We start from the raw sequence: 19,677 nt of genomic DNA, 5'->3' as shown, positions 1-19,677 counted from the left end.
CTTTTATGAATTACAGAATTGTTCAAATTAGCAAGTGAACAAGCACAATAAAAAAAAGAATAATGTATCGCATAATGTATCTGTTTTGACATTTGTGGTTCAGTGTTCACTGTTTATGCTAGTACATTATCTTGCACCATGCTAGACAACATACTCAAGTATATTTTAGCAAAGATCATGCTGTGCTATCAGTGGAGCATTTTCCCAGAGCAGTGTCACTCCTTCCTCTTTGTTGAAAAATGGGAGATTTGTAAAGCCTTATATAATACATTGTGCATATTTCTATTACTTTTGTTTGAAACTGTGGTCAGAGTTTTGCGTGATCGCGTTTTATAAACACAAATTAGAAGAATTTAGGTTGCTGGATTTCAGCATGTGCAAAGCACCAAAATGGATTTGTGGACAGATCTTTCAAAAATACTGTCAGGAATTCTGCTCTTAATTACACTGATTTTGGGGTTTTTTTTGGCATTTAGGGAATTGATTTTTTTATTTTTTTCTTTGAGAAAATAAACTGTCAAAAGCTGTCAAACTCCTGTCTCTCTGAAAAGCTCCTCGTCTTCAAAGGGGCTGAAGAGGCAAGTCATGGATAAGGAAATGAAGGGAAAAAGAAAAGACAGAGAGCTTTTACCGTTCTTCATTCTGTCTAATGCAGAAAGACAAACCTCTCATGATTGGCAAAATACCCCATCTTCTGATTATGCAAAAAATTGCTTCAGAGTGTAGAAAATAATGAGTAGAGGCTATTTCCAAGAATGTGTTTCTAGTCATAATGTGTCTAGTACATTTCAAGCCTATAGTGAAATGGAAATTAAAGAGTGAATAACTCTATCCTTCTGCTATTCTAGGCTTGCAAAGGAAAAATCAAATTGTATTGACTGAATTACAAGTGACTAAACATCCTTTACTTGCATTTGTCATCTTCTGTTCCACGGCCTCGTGGTACGTAGTTGAACACATATCAGCGGCACAACTAGTACACAAGTGTTGGTTTGAATTTGTATTGAAATTCTTTGTTGAACTCCATAACTTTAGTCAGAACTCATAGACTGAAGATGAAACCTGTGTAGTTTCTAGTACCTTTAGGTACCTTTGTTGACTGAACAATGTTTAACACCGTCAAGCCTCTCACAGAAAATACAGCCCTTGAATATACCTGAATTGGGGCTGGAGTGGGATTCTAACACAAAGTATCTTTCCTTCTGATGCTTAAAATTTGGAAGCCATTATTAAGATGCCTTCATGCAGGCAAGCTAACTTCTTTTAAAATTGCTAATGAGGCAAGTCCTGACTGAGAAAGGAATCTGATAAAGCAGCAGCATCATTCACAATCAAAGCTCTTATCAGTCTACAGTAAACCTACATTGGAATATATCCCGCTGTGATCAGATTCTGGCCAAGGAGGGGAGGAGCAATAGCTAGGCTTGCCTGTTGGCTTCCTGGAGCCAGGGATACATGAGTGGAGCAGGCTGACAGCAGTAACCATCAAGGAGGTTCTCCTGTGGGCTTCATTTGTGGTGAGAGCTGAGGTCCATGGGAGCATTGAAGGCTTTTGGCAACAGTAGTGCTCAGGACAGGGAGAGTGGTGGTTGTGCAGTGATAAAAAGGCCATGGCTAAAGACCTTCAGGATTTTTACTGCAAAGAGCTTTAACAAGAGCTGTCTTAGTCTGTAGGGATCTGAATGCTTTTGGCATTCATATATAGAAAACAATTAGCTGTCCTCGCTGTTAAGGAAGAGAGACACTGGTAAGGAAGCTGTACTTGTGATTGTGTTGATATTGTAGGCTGTATTATAGTATCCTATAAATCCTGAGGCATGAAGCTGTTGGAAGTTCTCAGATTTATTCATCAAACCCCAAGGCTTCTGGGTTAGAAAAGAGCAACACAAAAATCACAGTGCCTAACCCTGGGATGCAGGAAAAATTGGGAAGTTGCTAATGTGTACCATGTGTATTTTTGTCTAGAGAGAGGAGGTACTTATGGAGACTGGAAGAGAAGAAGCACTTTGTACTGATTCCTATGCTTTCTGAAATGTGTCTCTGTGACTTGTCTGAGGAATGTAGTATTTGCTTCTTTGTGGATTACTTTTTATATATATCAATTTTAACATTTTTCTGTAATTGTTTTCAAATAATTGCATAAGAAAGAATTGCCAAAAGGCAGACATCTGCTCATTTGTAGCAAGAGACACTATCTACCAAAAGTGAATATTTAAATCCTTCCAGCAGGTTTTTGAAAATGCAGTGCTTTGGGAAATGGGAAAAGTATGCTTTTTCAGTTATGCTACATTTACAGTCCTGGGATTGCTATATTTGGTGTAGGTCTAACAATTTGAGCATGTACAGAGATGTACAATGCCACATATTCAAGAACAAGTGATCTATCAAACCATGGTGAATCAACAGATTAATCATTCTTTTATTCATCCTAAAATTTCTCTAAGCTGCGTTTCTCTGAAAAAAACCCCACATTTCTTTTAGTATTTTCTAGACAGCACTTAACTGCTGAGCCATCCCAGAAAATGTATTCATTCTTATGCCATTAGCTTCAGCATGGGAGGAAATGTGACAAATTCTTTATCTTTTATATAATCTTCTTAAAAGGATGAGAAAATTCTTCCTACTTTGTTTGTAAAGGTAAAACCTAAAATGCAAGATTGTTCGTGCGTTCCTTTTAGCAACAGATGTTTGTCGTATGTGTTTTGCAAACAGAGGTGAACCGATTGTGGTCTAGTTGCCACCCAAGCCTTCATGACATTAGCAGGCCAGTGCCTTATCTATGCTTAGCGAGTCAATGGAGTTTTCTTTGCCAACATACATCCACCTAAAAGGCCGTGCTGTAGTGTTCAGAAATCAACCCCTTTTAAAAACATGTTCAAGTGGTTGCATTTGAAAATCCTTGTATATAATACTCACATATTTTACATCTTTTGGGTACTGTTATTTTAGCTAGAGTCCTTTTATTTACCCTAATTTTGGAGTGACTGGTAAGGTGCTAAAAATAGGGATTTAATTTGTAAGGAAAACGAATACTTGTGTCACTCCTGTAATCCTAAATAACTTGAGAGATATATTAACTCTTAAATTCTTTAAAGTTTGCTTATCTCTGTGGGGAACCTCAACGGCAGATAGATAGGAAAACATAAATTCGCCATTTTTAAAGGCCATTATTCAACTTACTAGCAGAAATTGCAAAGATAATGTAAACCTGTTAGGTCATCTAGTCCAGCCTTCTGTCCATGTAACTTTACAGTGTTCCTGGTTGGAGAGACTTTAAATGTTGAACAGCTGTCTTATATCCCCAATTAAGAAGTGTGCATGTAGGAGTTTTTCTACTCTGGATGAATGAAACTGTGATAAGGCAGAAGTATGCAGTGCGGTGCTTCTGTGAACCAGCCTTGCCATCAAGAGGGCGTCAGGTTCATAAATTTATTTGGTGACTGCTCAGATTGATTGATTGAAAGTGAGCCTGCATATTACCTCTACTCTCCATAAGTTTTGGCTAAAAAAAAAAAAAAAAAAAAAAAAGAAATCCTTTTGTATTTAAATTATGTATTGGTCTCATGTAAATGTCAATAGTCTGGAGAATGACTTTTGGCTATGTCATTAATTCACATCATCATACTGTGAATGTTGTAAAATTCTTCACACGGAAGGTGGTTATAGCGAAATCTAGATATAGCACATACCTACCAATCATTCAGTCTTAACGAGTTAGTGTATTTACTTCTAGTAAACAAATAAGACTGAATTTTCAACTATCTACTATTGAAATGTTACTTATATAAACTCAGGATGTTAAGAATGCAACATTGAGTATTAGTGTAATTTGTAGAGGGTTTCTCTTTGCTCTGTGCTGACCTCTGTAGTTTGCCTATATGATTTCTGTTATTGTGTCATAAAGCTCTTTTCATTTGCTGAGGCGACACTGGTTTGGAATCTTCACTTTTTGAATAAATTCAAGGTAGAAAAGCAAAGCCAAATAATTCTGCTAAGCAGCAAAACATAGAAGAAAATGCCACCTTTTTTTTTTTTAAGATGTTTATATATTATAAACAGGGATATATTATTTTTGTATGGCTAAAAAAATGTATAAATGATATGCAGTTTAGAAAATTAGAACCAAAATAGCAAGCATATTTCCTTGTTTCTGGGTCTTGATGGCTGAGCATATTAACAAGTGACAGTGTCGCTTATTAAAGTGTCTTAGACAAACCTCTTTATTTGCAAAAGAAGATGGAAGACAGTCACTGTACACATGCAATTTCTAGAGAAAATATTAAATCTTAGATTTCTCTGCTGAATTCTTGCAGTTTCCACACCAGTAGATCCTCTCAGGGAAAAGACGTGAGGAGTGGCACATGGTTCTCAAATATGTAGCTGCGTCAATTTTAAGGTGAGGAAAATGGTGAGGACCCTGGAGGTGTTCCTACTAGTCTGCGTGCTGGGGACTTATTTCTGGAAGACTTGCATTAGGTTGGTTTAACAAATCGCATAAGGGCTTTTATTATAAGCAAATGAATGGTCTCACTGAACCCCACGGGGAACTACATATATTAAAATAAAGCACAGTTAAGCAGTCTGATAATGAACTAGAGTGTTCACCATCTGGCAGGACTGAGCTTTACCAATGATACTCTCGCTACAAGTTTTAAAATTTGGAAAAAGATGGTCGACAGGTGTCAGTAGCTTATCTCCTGCGTGGGAAGAAGCATCTTCATCAGGTTCACAGTGGAAATGTGGCTGACCTCTTAGTTTTCTCTGGAGTTCTAAACTGTAGTAGCAGCCAAAAATGTTGGGTTTTTTTCTACAAGTCTGAAAACAAGGGAAACCTGAAACTTTTGAAACACTTACTTTGAATGCAGACTTCAGTGGGGTAGTTTGTGCTTTTGTCTGCTTCTGGAATATGCTCAGTGTAGGTTCAAATGTTCAGGTGACACCAGTGGCAAAGCCTGCACAAACCTCCGTGGTGTTTTACTCTCTTTCCTCCCTTTCCCCCACAGCCCGTCCCTTTGCCAGTAGCACCATGGGTTGGGAAGTGGTGGGAATGCATTGTGAGCAGTGAAGCCTGTCTCGCACGCCCGGATTCTAGATCAGCTCTGGGCAAATGGCAGGATGTTGGTACAGAGAGAGCCAGAGAATTCTCTGGAGCTCAGATCCAAAAAATAAGGGAAATATTAGCTTATTCTGCTGTTACTGCCTTTCCCAAGATGACTACTGCACAAAGGTTCTTTGTTTAAATCACTCTTGCGTTAATTGTGGTGGAATTGCTGGCGTGCCTAAATTGCAAGACAGATGAGCATTAGCAGTATTGGTCTGATCAATAGTCTCTCTGGTGCTGTAGTGAGAAAACCAGTTTCTTCTGGGTTTGTAATTTTTAACTGAGAACTTTTTCTTGACTTTTCACTTCATGCATTTTAGTTACTTTATGCTTTATCATAGATTGGTTATGTAAGTTATTATTAAATGTATTAAATGTTTCCAGTACAAATAAATGGTAGAAGTGGGCTCCTGTTATTACCGATGTATTGTATAGAATGTCAATTGTAAGATGTGCGTAGATGATGAAAGCATTTGGGGAGAAAAAATGTCTGTGACTGAACTTGTAAAGCGTATTTTTCCTGAAGCGAACCCAAAGGAGTTTCATTGGCATTAAGATAAACAGGCAACAGGTGTTTCATATTTTGAAAAGGTAATTTACACAGGATAAGAATTATGCTACATAAAAATAATTTCTTCTCTCCTAAAAAGACTAGAAATAATCCTTGATATAAGTCAAAAAGTCTGTAACGCTTCTGGGAGAACAGTCCAGGTGAAAGAAGATTATTGTGTACAGGGCAAGCTATAATAAAAGCTGTCAGTTCTGCCAACCCTTCTGTCTAAGGTCTATAGAGGATTAAAAGGATATTGAACATCATGTAACAGCTGTCTCCTATGTGAAAGGGATCACTATTGTGGTGAACATAAATGTACCCGTTTAAAAAACTCCATAAGGCTAGATGTGGCTGAGCCACAAGTGGATGGTTTGGCAGATAAAGTGCTGCTTTCAAGGACTTGAAAGAGCACGGTCTGAGTTCTAAATAGATAGTTGAAAGTCTTATCGACGAGTGTGTTTCTTGTGCATCTTTTGCACTACTGGAATAATATGGGATACCATCAAGTTTGTCATAATAAGCGACAAATTATATTGTGTTCCTATGGTGTTGAGAAAATATTAATTAGTATGTAGTGTGAAATGTAATCAGTGTTTCCAGAGAAGTGGCAAATTGACTTTTAATTACTTTTTTTTGTAGCTCTAAAACCTCTAAGGTTTAAATAAAAATATGTTGTTGACAGCAATAAAACTTTAACTATACTTAGGTTTTCTAGGTCAGTTTAATGAATTTTGAATGTTGATTAATATTTTTGAAAACACAGAAATTTCATAATGCTTAATATGAAATAGAAAACGGGAACAATGCTTAGAATGAATATTGCTGTAAATCTAGAATATTTAATATTTTTGCATTTGAAATTAAAAAAAAGACTTCTTTCAGTTCTGACGTGAATTGGGAGGAAATAGTCTACCCAATATAACCTTTACTCAGAAGGTGCAGGTTTGATTTTTTTTTTTTTTTCTTTCTGTAAGAATGAAGTATGAAAAATGGGTATTTATCCAGATTAGGGAATGAGTTTCTCATGTACAGGTAAAGGTGGCCCTCAGATTCTTTGTACAGACTTTAATAGTTGCGGCACCTGGTTTTCCCAAAGCATTCATGTGTTTGCCCAGTTGTGTGGGTATAAACATAAAGCTGAACATTAAACTCAAGTAATATTTTTTCTGAATATGTACCCCGTACTTCTTTTCATTGCTAAGTTCAACTTTATATTCTCTTTCATTAATTTTAAGTAACTAAATTTGAAGACCCAGATTCACAAATACCTTTTCTTTCATTGTACAAAGCAACAACCTTTAGGCCAGTTATGTACTAAATCCTGCTGGAAGGAGTTTACAAAATCTTTTTTCAGAGTGCTATGGTAACTTCTTAGCCAAGCACGTGTTGGGAGCAATTAGGCCATGGAATAGATGTAAGATGTGAGGGCTACTGCAGTACCTAAACTTAAATTCTAATTCTAATACAATATTTCAAAATAGAAATTCGAGCACCTCATTTGTTGGCTTTTCAGTTTAAACACATCTGGTAACATTCAGTGTATTATATAAGACTACGTAAACTCCATAGCTTTGTACAGAGCTCTTTCAGGATTTGTTTGAAACTTCTTAACCCGAGCATGGAAATGTTCCCAACAAGCTAAGAAAGCTGAGTCTTCCATAGAGGATTTTTTAAAAAAAGCTTAGAAAGAGATATGCAAAAGTAAGAGACGTTATTTTTTATAAATCAAACCCAAATCGCAAGACCATTTGTCATCTTTTAAAGACAGTGGACAAATCAATGTATTGAATTTTTAAAGCTAATTGAAACCGATATCTAGCTTGTCGTTCATGGGAATTGCAAAAATGTAGCAATTTAAATACGACCTTTTTGAAGAGGTACAGTGATACTGCCCTAGTCTGGGACAGAATATCAATAACAGGACCTCATTAGGGAGGTGCCACAATATAAAGGACGAGAAATAACTGAAAAGATGAGGAGAAGACCAGGAGTCTCCTGAGCACATCAGGTGCTGTTTCCCATGATAGTTTTCTGTGACAGACAGCGCCCAAACTGGTGACTGCTGCTTGAGAATAACCTCAAATTCCTGTTGGTGGAAAATAGGTTGATTTTGCTGGGACTCATAGCTGCTGTCTCTGTGTTACCTAGAGCTAAAGTCTGACTCGCACTCTGACTCTGTTACCTGATGAAAACCTAGTGACACCAGTAGTGTCAAAAATGGGAATCGAAGCAGCATCTGATGTACCGTGGTCCTGGATGGAGTGATTATTATTTTTAATAGCCCCTTCCAAAACATAGTATACTGATAAACTGTAAAGAAACCTTTGTCGCTTGGAAATGAATGCAAGAAATGGAAAAGAATAACATTCAAATGAAGAATTGGAGGTTCATTTTGTGTTTCAAGTTAAAGAGGCCGAGGTGGAATAATTGCTGCAGGTAAAAGCGTTTAGATGGGTTTGATGTAAGAGAACTGTGTGGTACGTGAGTCTGCAGATACTTGTCAGGAACTGTATGGTTGACATATCCCATTTAAGATCTACCACTAAGGAGGAAAAATAAATAGGTTTTGACACTCACTGGACTTCATGCCTTTATACAATCTGAGAGCATTATATTACTGCACCACGGCAGTAGTTTTTTGTGAGACATTGTAATAACTTCGTTTTGGAAGTTAAAGAACTCTGAATGTTGTGCAGCAATATATAACAAATAGATTATAAAAACAAAGCATACATTTAAAGATGTTGTAAATAAATTGCTCTGGTAAAACTTCAAAGAAGAGGTAGTCTGCGTGGGAGTCAAGGAGCTAGTGAAAGCTCCATACAGATTCTAGTGTGGGAGATGTTAAAATAAATATATTTTTAGTAATAATATTGATTTGGTATGAGCTGCATATAACATAGTTACTACATGTGAACCATTTGTTTGATTTTCTTGTTCACAGATTGAGTCTATGAGAAAGCATAAGATGGTTGAAAAGATTTGCATTATATATATATATATATATATAAAAAATGTTTTAATTTCCAATACATGGAAAGGATGCTACAGCTTTTCTTACTTGTCATGTGCTGATATACATGCTTTGTGCTACAATGTGTAAGACGCACTGCTTTTTCTATTTTTAATCAACTCTAATTTATGTAGGAGTTTTACTTTGTGACATTATAAATTGGAGAAATACGATTAAAGTAATGATATACAAGCTATATAAAGTGAAGTGAAGGCAGCAATCTTTGATGCTATATTGCAGTATGGTAAATGAAAAATTCTGTGTCCCAATAAAATGACAGGAGGAATTGAAGTGCAGGCAGAATATAACTTCCCATGAACTGACTTGGATCAGGCTTCTCGCCATGGGACGGTGCTCAGAGCAGTACCTCTGAGCTGACTGCAGAGCTCTGCCAGGCTGCATTCCCACCATTCAGCAGGGTTTAAGAGGAAATCCCACCAATCTGCTTTTCTTCTGGTAGCCACTATTCGCATATGTCTGATCACAGACTGGGCTAGCGTGGTCCTGAGTATGCTGAAGACATGTTTGCTCAGCAAGGACGGTTTTATTGCAGGAACCTCCCAGAAATGGGGGTTCTGAAGGGCTGGATGGTAGATGGCAAGAACTCAGTAGGTGGATTGAAAAGGGACTGGTGCAAACTCTCCTACATCGCTGTCATAAATACCTGATGTCCGACATTGGGGCATGCTTTTTTTGTTATCAACATTATCCATTAAAATGGAGTTATGCTGAAGAATGATAAAAAATTATAGGACAGAGAAGGGGAGAAGTTTCCGATGAATGGGGAAAAAGGCTAGAGAAAACAGGAAGACAGCCAAGCCAGATGCAAAGAGGGGAGGAGAGTTCCTGCACTCAAGGGGGATTCAGAAGTAGATGAGAAAAGAAGTATTATGGTTGTGTAGAGAGCCAAAGAAGAAAAGAGAAAGATGAGTCATTGATGAATGGAATGATTTGGAGTCTATGTCCATATGATTCACTACCTCTTAAGTGTCCGAAAATAACCTTGTCTGTAAGTGCCATTATTCCGCACTAGGGTAGGAGGTTTTTGTGTCTGAAGACTAACTTTCAACTCTGAGCATTTCTTCCTTTCGATAAAAAGCACCTCTCTTACACCTCCTGTAGCTGCCAGTGGCAATGTCATATCTGTCTCTAGTCCTGTAGAGTGCCTCTATTTAAAATTTACTTCCTCTGGTCATCTTAACTTACTGAAAGAGAAGTCATCCTATTTCTTGTGGGTCTGCAGAAGGCTCACGGGACCCCCAGGTGACTGAAGAGGCAACAGCGATGATGTGGGAGTCTTTCCTTCTTTCTTCAGATATGAACCAGTGTTGCCAATTTACGTGATACCGAGTGTTTTGTTTCTTTGCATTGCCAATGGGCTGGGCATTTCTCTTTGCAGTATTATGTATCCTGGAACATGATACCTTCTTGCTTGTACAGTCTGTGTTCACTGCCTTTTATACAGTTTCTGATGCCCTTTATGTTCAGAGGCATTTCTTGAGGATTTTATCTGTTTCTCTTACGGTCCAAAATCATGTGTTCATAGTTGATTCTAATTTAAGATTATTTTGTCTTCGTTGTTACATTGCACATACACAACAGAGTTCTCAGCCTTGCATGTGCTTCTTGACTTTGAATGAAAACAAATATTCCTCTAAGTGTCACTTGTCTTTGGTACTCATCAAACCCTTATTTTAACTGTTATTGTGTTTTGGTATTTAAAGCTGCCAACAAAATGTCCCCTTTGCTTTATAATCTTTTTCTGCTCCTCTGTCCATTGTGAAATGTAATGAGGACAAAAAGGTGTAGGTTTTTTTGTTTGATTGTTAGTTTTGGTGGGAGTTTTTTTGTTGGTTTTTTGTTTGTTTGTTTTTTTTTTTTTTTTTTTAAATGAAGAAAATAATGGCAGCAGTTCTTTTTTTACAGCTGCCAGCAGTAGGTTCTCACCCATGGCTTTCAATTGCAGTAGAGGATCTTTATCCTGACATATCTGTTTAGGGTTGTCCTTGACCCTGTTCAATTACAGCAAGATCAAATGGGGAGAAGAAAGGCTAAATTTTGCAAGATTAGCCATAAGTGGTAAAAGGATCAAACCTCAAGAGAAAAACTTACATGACGCTCTTCACTTCTGTCATCAAAGGCAGTGGGCATTTAACTTGGGAATTACAGATTTATTTGGAAATTATAGGTTTATTTCTTCCTTACATGTGGCTGGCTTTATTCCACTGGTTACCATCCACAACTCAGGCTTTAGAGAGTGGTGCAAGAGACTTGGAACCAAGAAGAGCCTTGACATCAGTATTGGGTCTCCTGTGCAAACTGGCCTCTAGTTTGTTGGGTGGAATGAGCTTTACCATTCTCTTAAAATTAATTGACCAAAGCCTCAGGAAATGTATACAGAACATCATTAAGACGTCTGTGTAAAACTGTTATGTGGGTATCTGGGCTATTTCTCTGATTAGTGGATAAAGTTTTAGAAACTTCTACAAATAGTAGAGCTGGAAGCCTTTTTTCAAAATGAATGTTTGTGTCCTGAAGAAACCCACATAAATGGATTAGGATTTAATCTGTTTGAAAACCTCTGCCAACAGTAACCACGATAAAGGTTATTTGGCCTGTTTTGTGATACATGAAAATTTGACAGATTATCAGCAGTGACCCGTTGTGGAATATTACTCCAGATTATCTGTTTCACCCCTGGCCTTTCAGCATACATGCGATTGCCCTTCAGGTAATACTATTGCCAGTTAGATAGACAATTGTTTGCTGCAATTTTAGGTAACGATATAACTAAATTACCCCTCTTTGTTTAGAGGCAAAAATCTGTTAAAAGCTTGTCTAGACCTAGAAATGAGACTGATCTGTTGGTCAGATATTTTAACTGTAAAATAAAATATTGGGTAACATTCCAACAATTAAACAATGAAAACTATTGAAAATTAGTCTTTGCTGTGGCTTTCTTTTCTCTTTTTCTTCTGTACACAAGATTAGAGAACTGGTTCCTGGAATAATTTTTTCCTAAGGGAAAGATTTACTATAGAAATTTGTTACTTTTTTTTATCCGTTCTCTTTCTCATTTGCTTTCTATTCCTTTCTATGTATAGACATACGTCATGGTTTCTTGCATCTTTTTTCCCAACAGGTAGTATGTGTTCCAGGAGTGAGCAACTTCAATTTGTCTATTCCATTTTTTCTTTTCTATTACATTGAAAAAAATAATCACTAATTTTGAAGTGCCTTTTCCTTTTATTATCTTCACATGTTTGTAATCTACTGCTTTCTGTGTTGTGTGCTCTGGGTTTTTTTTGGTGTTGGGTTTTGTGCATTGTTCTTTTTTTATTATTAGTACCTGTGCTATTAGAGGTCGATGAAGTGAGTTTGTGTGTGTACATTCACAGCTTTAGGTGCTTATTTTGCACCAACAAAATTGATAGGTGCAAACCTGATAGCTGATACTGCTGCATAAGTATCCTGCGCATGCGTTATTTTGTCCCTGAAGGAGATTTACAGGCACGCTTACCTTAAACAATAAATAACTTCAGTGTTGCAACATTTTAAAATAAGTAGTTAAGGATTTTACGTTCACTAGGGATACATATGTATAATTTAACACTGTTCAGTAAGAGATGTAAATTTTGAGCTTAGATGTGTGGGAAACGTGAATTTCTGTCATTATATAGTCACAGGCATGTTTATAAAGCTATGCCAAATGATAATATTTGCATAAATATTTATATAAATATGCTATACTTGCATAGCATTTGTAGGGGTTTTATATCTAACTTAATTTACCATTTCACAATGAGACTGAGTTGAACCAACAGCTAAGTGCTTCCAAAATGGAAAATATAATTCCTTTTCCTTGAGTTACTCAAGTTGGGTTTAGTGGTACAAAGACTATGGTGTTGCCTTTTACATGGAAATCAGTATGCATATGAAGTGAATATGGTATCTTTTAAGATTCAACATAGCCTGTATGTTTCTGAAGGAGATGCTGTTCTATGAACAAATAGGGGAAAAACTGATAATAGGGTGTTTTCTCACAGTTGGAAGAGTATTTCCTATATTTTTACTAAGAAATTCGGAGATATATACCCTGAGATTAGCACAGGTCAGGCTTTGTCTAATATTTTTATACAGTCCATAATAGTATGACCACTTAAAAACATGGATGTTTCACTTTGTCCGGGTTTGGTTTTTTTGTTTTTTTTTAATAATGAGCATGTAGCTCTTCGTTTAAATTTGGTAGGAGCTAGCAGGTGAATTACAGAAATTAAATCTAAATTTCTAGTTTGTTGTTTACATTATTTTGAACTAAAACTGTAGTAATGGGGTAACCTTGTAAAATAAAAGGTGGGATTTCATAGGGTGGGAGGACAGTTACAGAAAAAGGAAATAAGTGTAATACTTAACGCTTCTTCATATGGGGACATGCATGTGGAATTGAAGCTCATGGTAATTGTCAGCGTATTCCCTTAAGCATGGTATTTTGCCTGTGATTTTTGAAAGGATCAATCACTTGCAGCAATTTATGTAATAACTTTCTGGTGGGTGATTCTACTATTTTATTTATGCTTTTTGCCTGGTTCACCAGAATGCAATGCCTTTGCTCCTTCGTACAGTAAATGCACTCTGTAATATCTATTATGGTATGGTCAAAGGATAATTTATTGTCAGATAGAAAAATAGGTCAACACTAATGTCACTTGATGATCAACCCCCCAAGTTTAATAAAACACCTCACCAGCATGCATTCTGCACAGTGCTTGATGTTTTATTAGGACTACAGTACCTAGCTATAGCGAGAGTGTAATTACTGAGCTGTCAGGGTGATAAGTGGGATTAATGGCAGCCGGGTGCACTTTACTCTGCAGAGTGCTCAGAGAATCAGAAGATGGTATTATTATAAGAGAAAGTCTGGACTGGCATATTCATGGCACCCTCCCTCCTCCCCAAAGCTCACATTCGAGTTTGCGTTACCCGCCCCCCCAATAGCTGACATTTTCAACAGCTGTTATTTGTGAACCAGCTCAAAAATCAAAAGAGAAATAATTTGGGAAAGATGCTTGCCAGCCACGATGGGTAATCTGTATGCTGCTTATCCTGCTAGATGCCATTCTAGTCAGTTTTGACATGAGATTGTTCTATATATAATCCACAAAAATGTATTTTACGTTAAGTGCAATTCTTTTGGTCTCAGATACAGAAGAGCAAAAAGTCATAATGAAATTTTTGCCTTTTTTAAAATGCGATTTCCCACTTCTATTATTTCCTTACTGCCTGCGCAGGCGAAATGATCATCTGAGCTCTTATAGTGGTGTATTTTGTCGAATGAATCTCCTTTTTTTTTTTCTGGCTTCTAGTACTAAAACTTTGCTGTCTTTCAATCTGCTTGGAATGCTAAGAGCATCCTCTTGACTCGGTGCTTTGGCCACATCAACCCTTTGAGGTCCCCACTGGCCTGCCTTTGCTTGTTAAGGCATTTATAACATGTGCCTGTCAGTGGGTCGTGCTGGGCCGCGGTGGATTTAACTGCTACAGCTAAACCTGCCGGTGCTCCTCTGCCAGAGCCCTCTGACATCCTCACTAGTTGAACTGGTAACCCACCACGGTGTTCAACCTGGATTTGGCTTTATCAGTTTTCTCAGCTTTTGCAGCCTGGGAGACCTGTTTTCCTTTAAATATTTCCTCTAGGACCTTTTCCCCATGACTAGTTCAGTGAGAAAATCCAAACAGCCGCTTCCTCATGTGCTTTCAAATTTTGCTGGTGCCACGGTGTCTGTAATACCCAGCTAGATGATAATGAATAGGAGGATGAGAGACTAATTAATCTTTTACTTAACTGGCTTTGCCTTCTCTCTTACTCCACCATTAATTGAAAAAAAAAAAAAAAAAGAAAACAAAAGCAATGCGTGTGATTGACAAAGTCAGGCCAGTTTTTCACTCAAAGTATTTCAAGCATTTCATTCCTTTTAATGTGCTCTTCATTTCTTTGTGCGTGTAGTCCGTAGGCCTCTTGCAGCTTTTCTGTGTTTGAAAAGATTCTGTCCCAGCTGGTTCCATGCTGTTATTGTCTATCACTAAGTAACAATAATTAAAGTGGACTTGTGGAATTTATAGAAGTAGTTGTGCTTAGGTAACACATAGAAAACAAATTTTATTTCATTTTCCGTAGATCATTAAACCCATAATTTACATAAATTCTGTATGTTAGTAAAACAATATTCAAAAAGCATCTGGAATAACTTAATGAATTCTGAGATAATTAGTAGTGTGGCATTTGACCTATGATAATCATTTATATGTAAAACCAAAAGTGTGTACAAATACCTTTGTGTTTAATAGAGAACTGTTTTACTTCTTCAGCTGTCTTTTACCTTTTTTGTTAGGTTTGCTTACTGCAAATTGCATAGATTACCCTGAGGTAATCCTTAGACGGGACTTGTGCAAGTAACCAGACCAGTACATCCTCATGGATGACTATGCAAGAGCAGACATAAAATCTTTGCTACTTTTAGTATATTTTAATACACGGTTAGGTTTTGTTGTTAGAGATGACAAGAGGAGGGTCTTAGGGATTTCAGTTGGGCGTACACATAAGACTACTGAATTGTTTTCAGAGGTCACAGACATATCACAGGAAACTCATGGAAAAGTGACTTGAAAATTCATTAGCCATTCTTGTTCTTTGGCACATACAGTACAAAATAATTCCTTCCTCTGTGGAAATACTGTTGCTTTTGTATGTCTGATTGTCCAACATCCAAAATCTAATCCACAGTGACACTTCCAGAACTTCGTTAATAAATTCAGATTCACAGCACAGATGTTTTTCAATTATAAAAATGAAACGGTCAGAAGTTTAGCAATCTTGGATTCCAGGAAAAAAATTACTTCTGTGTAATTAGACATTGTTTTCTGATACTTAGACATGTGTAGTCCATATGTTTGTAACTGCACCCTGCTAAGTGAAGTCAACAGAATATAAACCATCAGTGTTGAATACAAGTCAATAATGATCATGTAGTGCTTTGAGGTTTTAAATAGAAATTTTATGAAAATGCTCTGTATTATTCCTTTGTGGCTTATCTTCTACCATGTTAACTTGAAAACCTTATGCTGTTAGCAGCATTTGTATTCCATGTCTCCTTGACACATTTTCTTTTATTCCTGCAGGTGCTTAAAGTGTGCAGATGCCCCGTGTCAGAAGAGTTGCCCAACTAATCTGGACATCAAGTCATTCATCACAAGTATTGCAAACAAGGTAAAAAAATCAGGCTTGCAGTAGTACATGGAAGCAGATAACAGCAGTTACCTGCAGTTCTGTTTGCGAGATTGCATTTCAAGGTTTGTCTTTGTAAAGTGTTAAAAAAAACAGTGTTTACAATAGGTGCTTTTGAAGTTCAACAGTCACCTAATGTTTAATTATTTTTGCTGCTGTTCAGTGCCTGTATAGATAGTGCAAATCTATTTCTTCATGTCACTTTTTCTATAAAGTTTTTGGTTTTGATGGTTTTCAAATATACGGATATTCACAAAACTGAGCATGACAATGTAATTGTTTAACTTTGCTGCTACCTGAGGTTTTACAGTTACAAACCTTTTTTTCATTAAAGATAATTTTTTTTCTTTTCAAGAAGTAATTGTAGTTTAAATTTGCTTTGGGCAGAAATTTGGCATGAAGGTGGTCATCTCAAGGAATATTTTCTCGTAGTTTATAGTAAGAGGCTCTGGTTAATGCAACTGTAGTCGTTCACTTAGACTATTAATAAAATACTACAGGAATAAATTGAAATCCCTCTTTGGAGGTACTGTACCTTTTCCATTCTTAGTAGGCTATTATACTATAATCATAATGAAATCTTAAGAACATTATTCTGATTTGTGGTTTACAAATGACTTTTAACAGTCAGAAATAAATAAAGATGACTGCAAAGTTGATATTGCAAGATTAATTAGGCTGTCTGGGGTAGCCTAAAGATGACTGGATATTGATTGCCCCATACCTTTTAAAACTTACTTCCCATCTGTGGAATTATTAGCTGCCATGTGATTTATTTGTCTGTATGAGCCCAACTAGACTCATAATCTACTGGGGGTGCTACAAAGATTTTCTGGCCGCATTTTATGCTCTTACATGCCTTGCTGTTAGACGCAGCTGAAAGGGCCAACACAGGTAAAGCTGGAGTGAAGTGGGCAACACCAGCAGTGCCGTGGGCCAGTTAACAGCCACGTTGCTTTCACTACTGGTAGGTTCTGCACCATAACAAGAAACATTAGGATAAGAGGAAATATTAAGATACATGTATCAATTATAACATAACTACGTGTTGATGTGATTTACAGTAATTGGCATTATGCCCAGCATCTGCATATAGACAGTTTTCTTATATAATCTGTACCCTGTTAGTGCAGCATTTGTTTTCATGAATGTAGGCATCTGTTTGCAACCATAGTATAGTATGCGGTATATTGCTGCTTATTACCTCTTCCAGGCATCGTGAAGCAGGTAAACTGAACAGAGAAGATACAAGGCAGTAATGAAACTGCTAGTCTCCATCTCATTGTTTTGCTGCGGTTTGTTTAGGAAAGTATTTTACCGGGATGGTGTTTCCTTATTAAGGAATAGTTATGCTACTGCTTTGGGTAGGGTAGCGTGATGTGTTGTTGAGGAAAGAAAAAAGCCCTGATTATCAACACGTAAAAGCTGGGAATAAGGAAGCAGGGAAGATGGACTGAAGACTGCAAGAGAAGATGTCAGAAGAAGTAGTAACACCAGCAGCATCCTGGAACAAAAAATTTGGTGGGTCTTTTAGACTGATAGCCTCAGAAATACGATGCCTCTTTGTGACTTGGCAGAAAGCGTACATCATTTTAACAGTTGATTCATTCTGAATTCTGTGAATCCATTACAGAGCAGAGAAAATCAAGGTGGGGTGACTGCAGAGCTTTGACAGTTGTATTTTGGCAAAGCTATACTGGAATTATATTAGAAAACTGCCTGAAAGGTGTAAAGTGAAGTCTTTTCCGTGCTGAAGCCAACGGGTACACTCTTACAGATTTTAATAGGGCCAGATTTAAGCATCAGATGGTCACTGAGGTGGATCAACCCTATAGAGTTTTGGCTGTTTGACAATAACTCTTTTAAATCATCTTGGAAGCTGCAGACGCTAGCTAAGACTCTGGTTTTGCCCTGAGCAGGTGACCTGATCGCATGCTGTTTTATCAGGAAATTCTGCTTGAGAAAAGAATTGTACTATACAACTCTCAGGAGATTTAACATTCTTTATGGAAAAACCTACGTATCTTAGATTACTGAAATGTACTTATAGCCTTTCTTTTTGGACCCCATCTGTATCTATCTATAGTTTCTGTATCCACTCTGAAACTATTTTTTGTAAAAGGTATACAGCTGTTTTGGTAACTGCTTTTACCTCATGTTGATGCCTGATAATTGCATGGACAGCAGGAAACATTCACACACAGGAAGTTTTAAAAAGGCAGGTAGTTGGTTTCTGCTAGCCAAGATGTTGGGATGGGAAATTGCAAGCCTAAAATCAGTGCTGCTTCTGTGAAATCCAGTTCCAAGTGTGTTTATGTGAGTTTTACCTCAAAAAAAAACCAAAAACAAACCCAAAAAGCTAGAAGTGAGAAAAACTCACAACCAGATATGCTTAGTAAATAGCTGAAGTCATGGGCTGAGAAACAAGGCTAGGAAGTCCTGCATATTTGTGGCCTCCATTTGCTGTGCCTCCTGTAATTCATGTACCAAGCGACTTTTCACGGAAATGAACAGTGCATAGAGGGAACCCAACCTTGGCTTGATGCCTATGGTCTGTTAAGCTGAATTTCCCTCTTGTATTTGTTTCTGGTGCCTTTGCTAGAAAATATTTCTATTATTACAAAATCTGTTCTTCAGAAAAAGTAACAGTAATTCTTCTGGTTTCCTTTATTAATAGGATTTTTTTCTAGGTATAGGTATGTGCTACTGTTCTTACGCTACTGCACTTTGAAACTCCTTTCTTTCTGCCAAGCAAGCAATAGAACAGGGTGGAAGTTGAGAGAGGGGTACTAAAAGTTGAAATGATTCACCTGAAGTCACGACCCTGGCAGAATCTGTGTGAGGGCGCACTACCATGGCTGCTCCTGCAGTGTCCGCTCCCCTCTTTCATTCTGCTGCGGGGGTGATGGAGGTACCTACACCATATGATTTTAAACCAGACAGAAAACAAGAATGGTGTGCTTTTGAAAACCACACTCGAACTTCTGACTTACAATTTTGAAACTTTTTAATGGAACCAGTAAGTAATTTTTCACTTTATTATTCATTTTTCTAAACTTCTATTGAAAAATCATTTGGATATGATTCAGCAATTTGCTTGCTGAATATTTTTGTATTATTGTCATAAAAGTATTTATCTCACATGATCAAGAATATTTTACATGTCCTTGAAAATACTTTTCAAAATGATAAATCTTTTTTGCTGTTTTCACCTTGTAAATAAACTTTCCTTTTTAATCCAAAAGCTTATAAATATATCTGGTAGCTTCTAGACAAAATAAGTAAGTGAAGCATAGAACATTCAGGTATTTGAGGTCAATAAATCCAGGAAAACGGGGTACTCTTTCTAGGATTATTGAAGTCCCTCTCCTGCTTCTGAATCTTTCTTCATCAGTCACTTAGAAACTCCCTTCAGCAGGTTATCCTTGTACTTGTTTGGAGGAGATTCATTTCAAGAAATTCCTTGTCCTCATCCCCGTGTAAGCAGTAAGCAGTATTACACGCAGGTATTTATTTAAACATGATTCATTATTAATATAGAGTATTTAGACAGCGGTGTACTGAAAATGAATTACTTTGTTCAGGTATTTAAGAGCTCTATTGTATGCAGTTTGTTTTGTTGGAAAACTGCTATAGCAATCATAAAAGGTCAGGGATTCTTGTTCTCTTAAGCCTGAGGCTTTTTAGATAGTTACAGGCCGTGTACAATGTGTCTGTTCCGGCTGTTC

General features: G+C 37.1%; 1 protein-coding gene across 3 annotated transcripts in view; it reads left to right on the top strand.

Annotated features, from left to right (window-relative positions):
- The window catches only part of DPYD (dihydropyrimidine dehydrogenase), a 365,350-nt gene that overhangs the window by 83,590 nt on the left and 262,083 nt on the right, over positions 1-19,677 (top strand). For all 3 annotated transcript variants that reach the window (XM_063344207.1, XM_063344208.1, XM_063344206.1), the window contains one exon: positions 15,844-15,931. In XM_063344207.1, the coding sequence (XP_063200277.1) occupies positions 15,844-15,931 (88 nt within the window). The remainder of the gene's footprint in view (positions 1-15,843; positions 15,932-19,677) is intronic.

Source organism: Chroicocephalus ridibundus, chromosome 8 (assembly GCF_963924245.1).
Source record: "Chroicocephalus ridibundus chromosome 8, bChrRid1.1, whole genome shotgun sequence".
NCBI lineage: Eukaryota > Metazoa > Chordata > Aves > Charadriiformes > Laridae > Chroicocephalus > Chroicocephalus ridibundus.
Note: the sequence above shows the minus strand (reverse complement) of the source record. Positions and strands in the feature narration are given on the sequence as shown.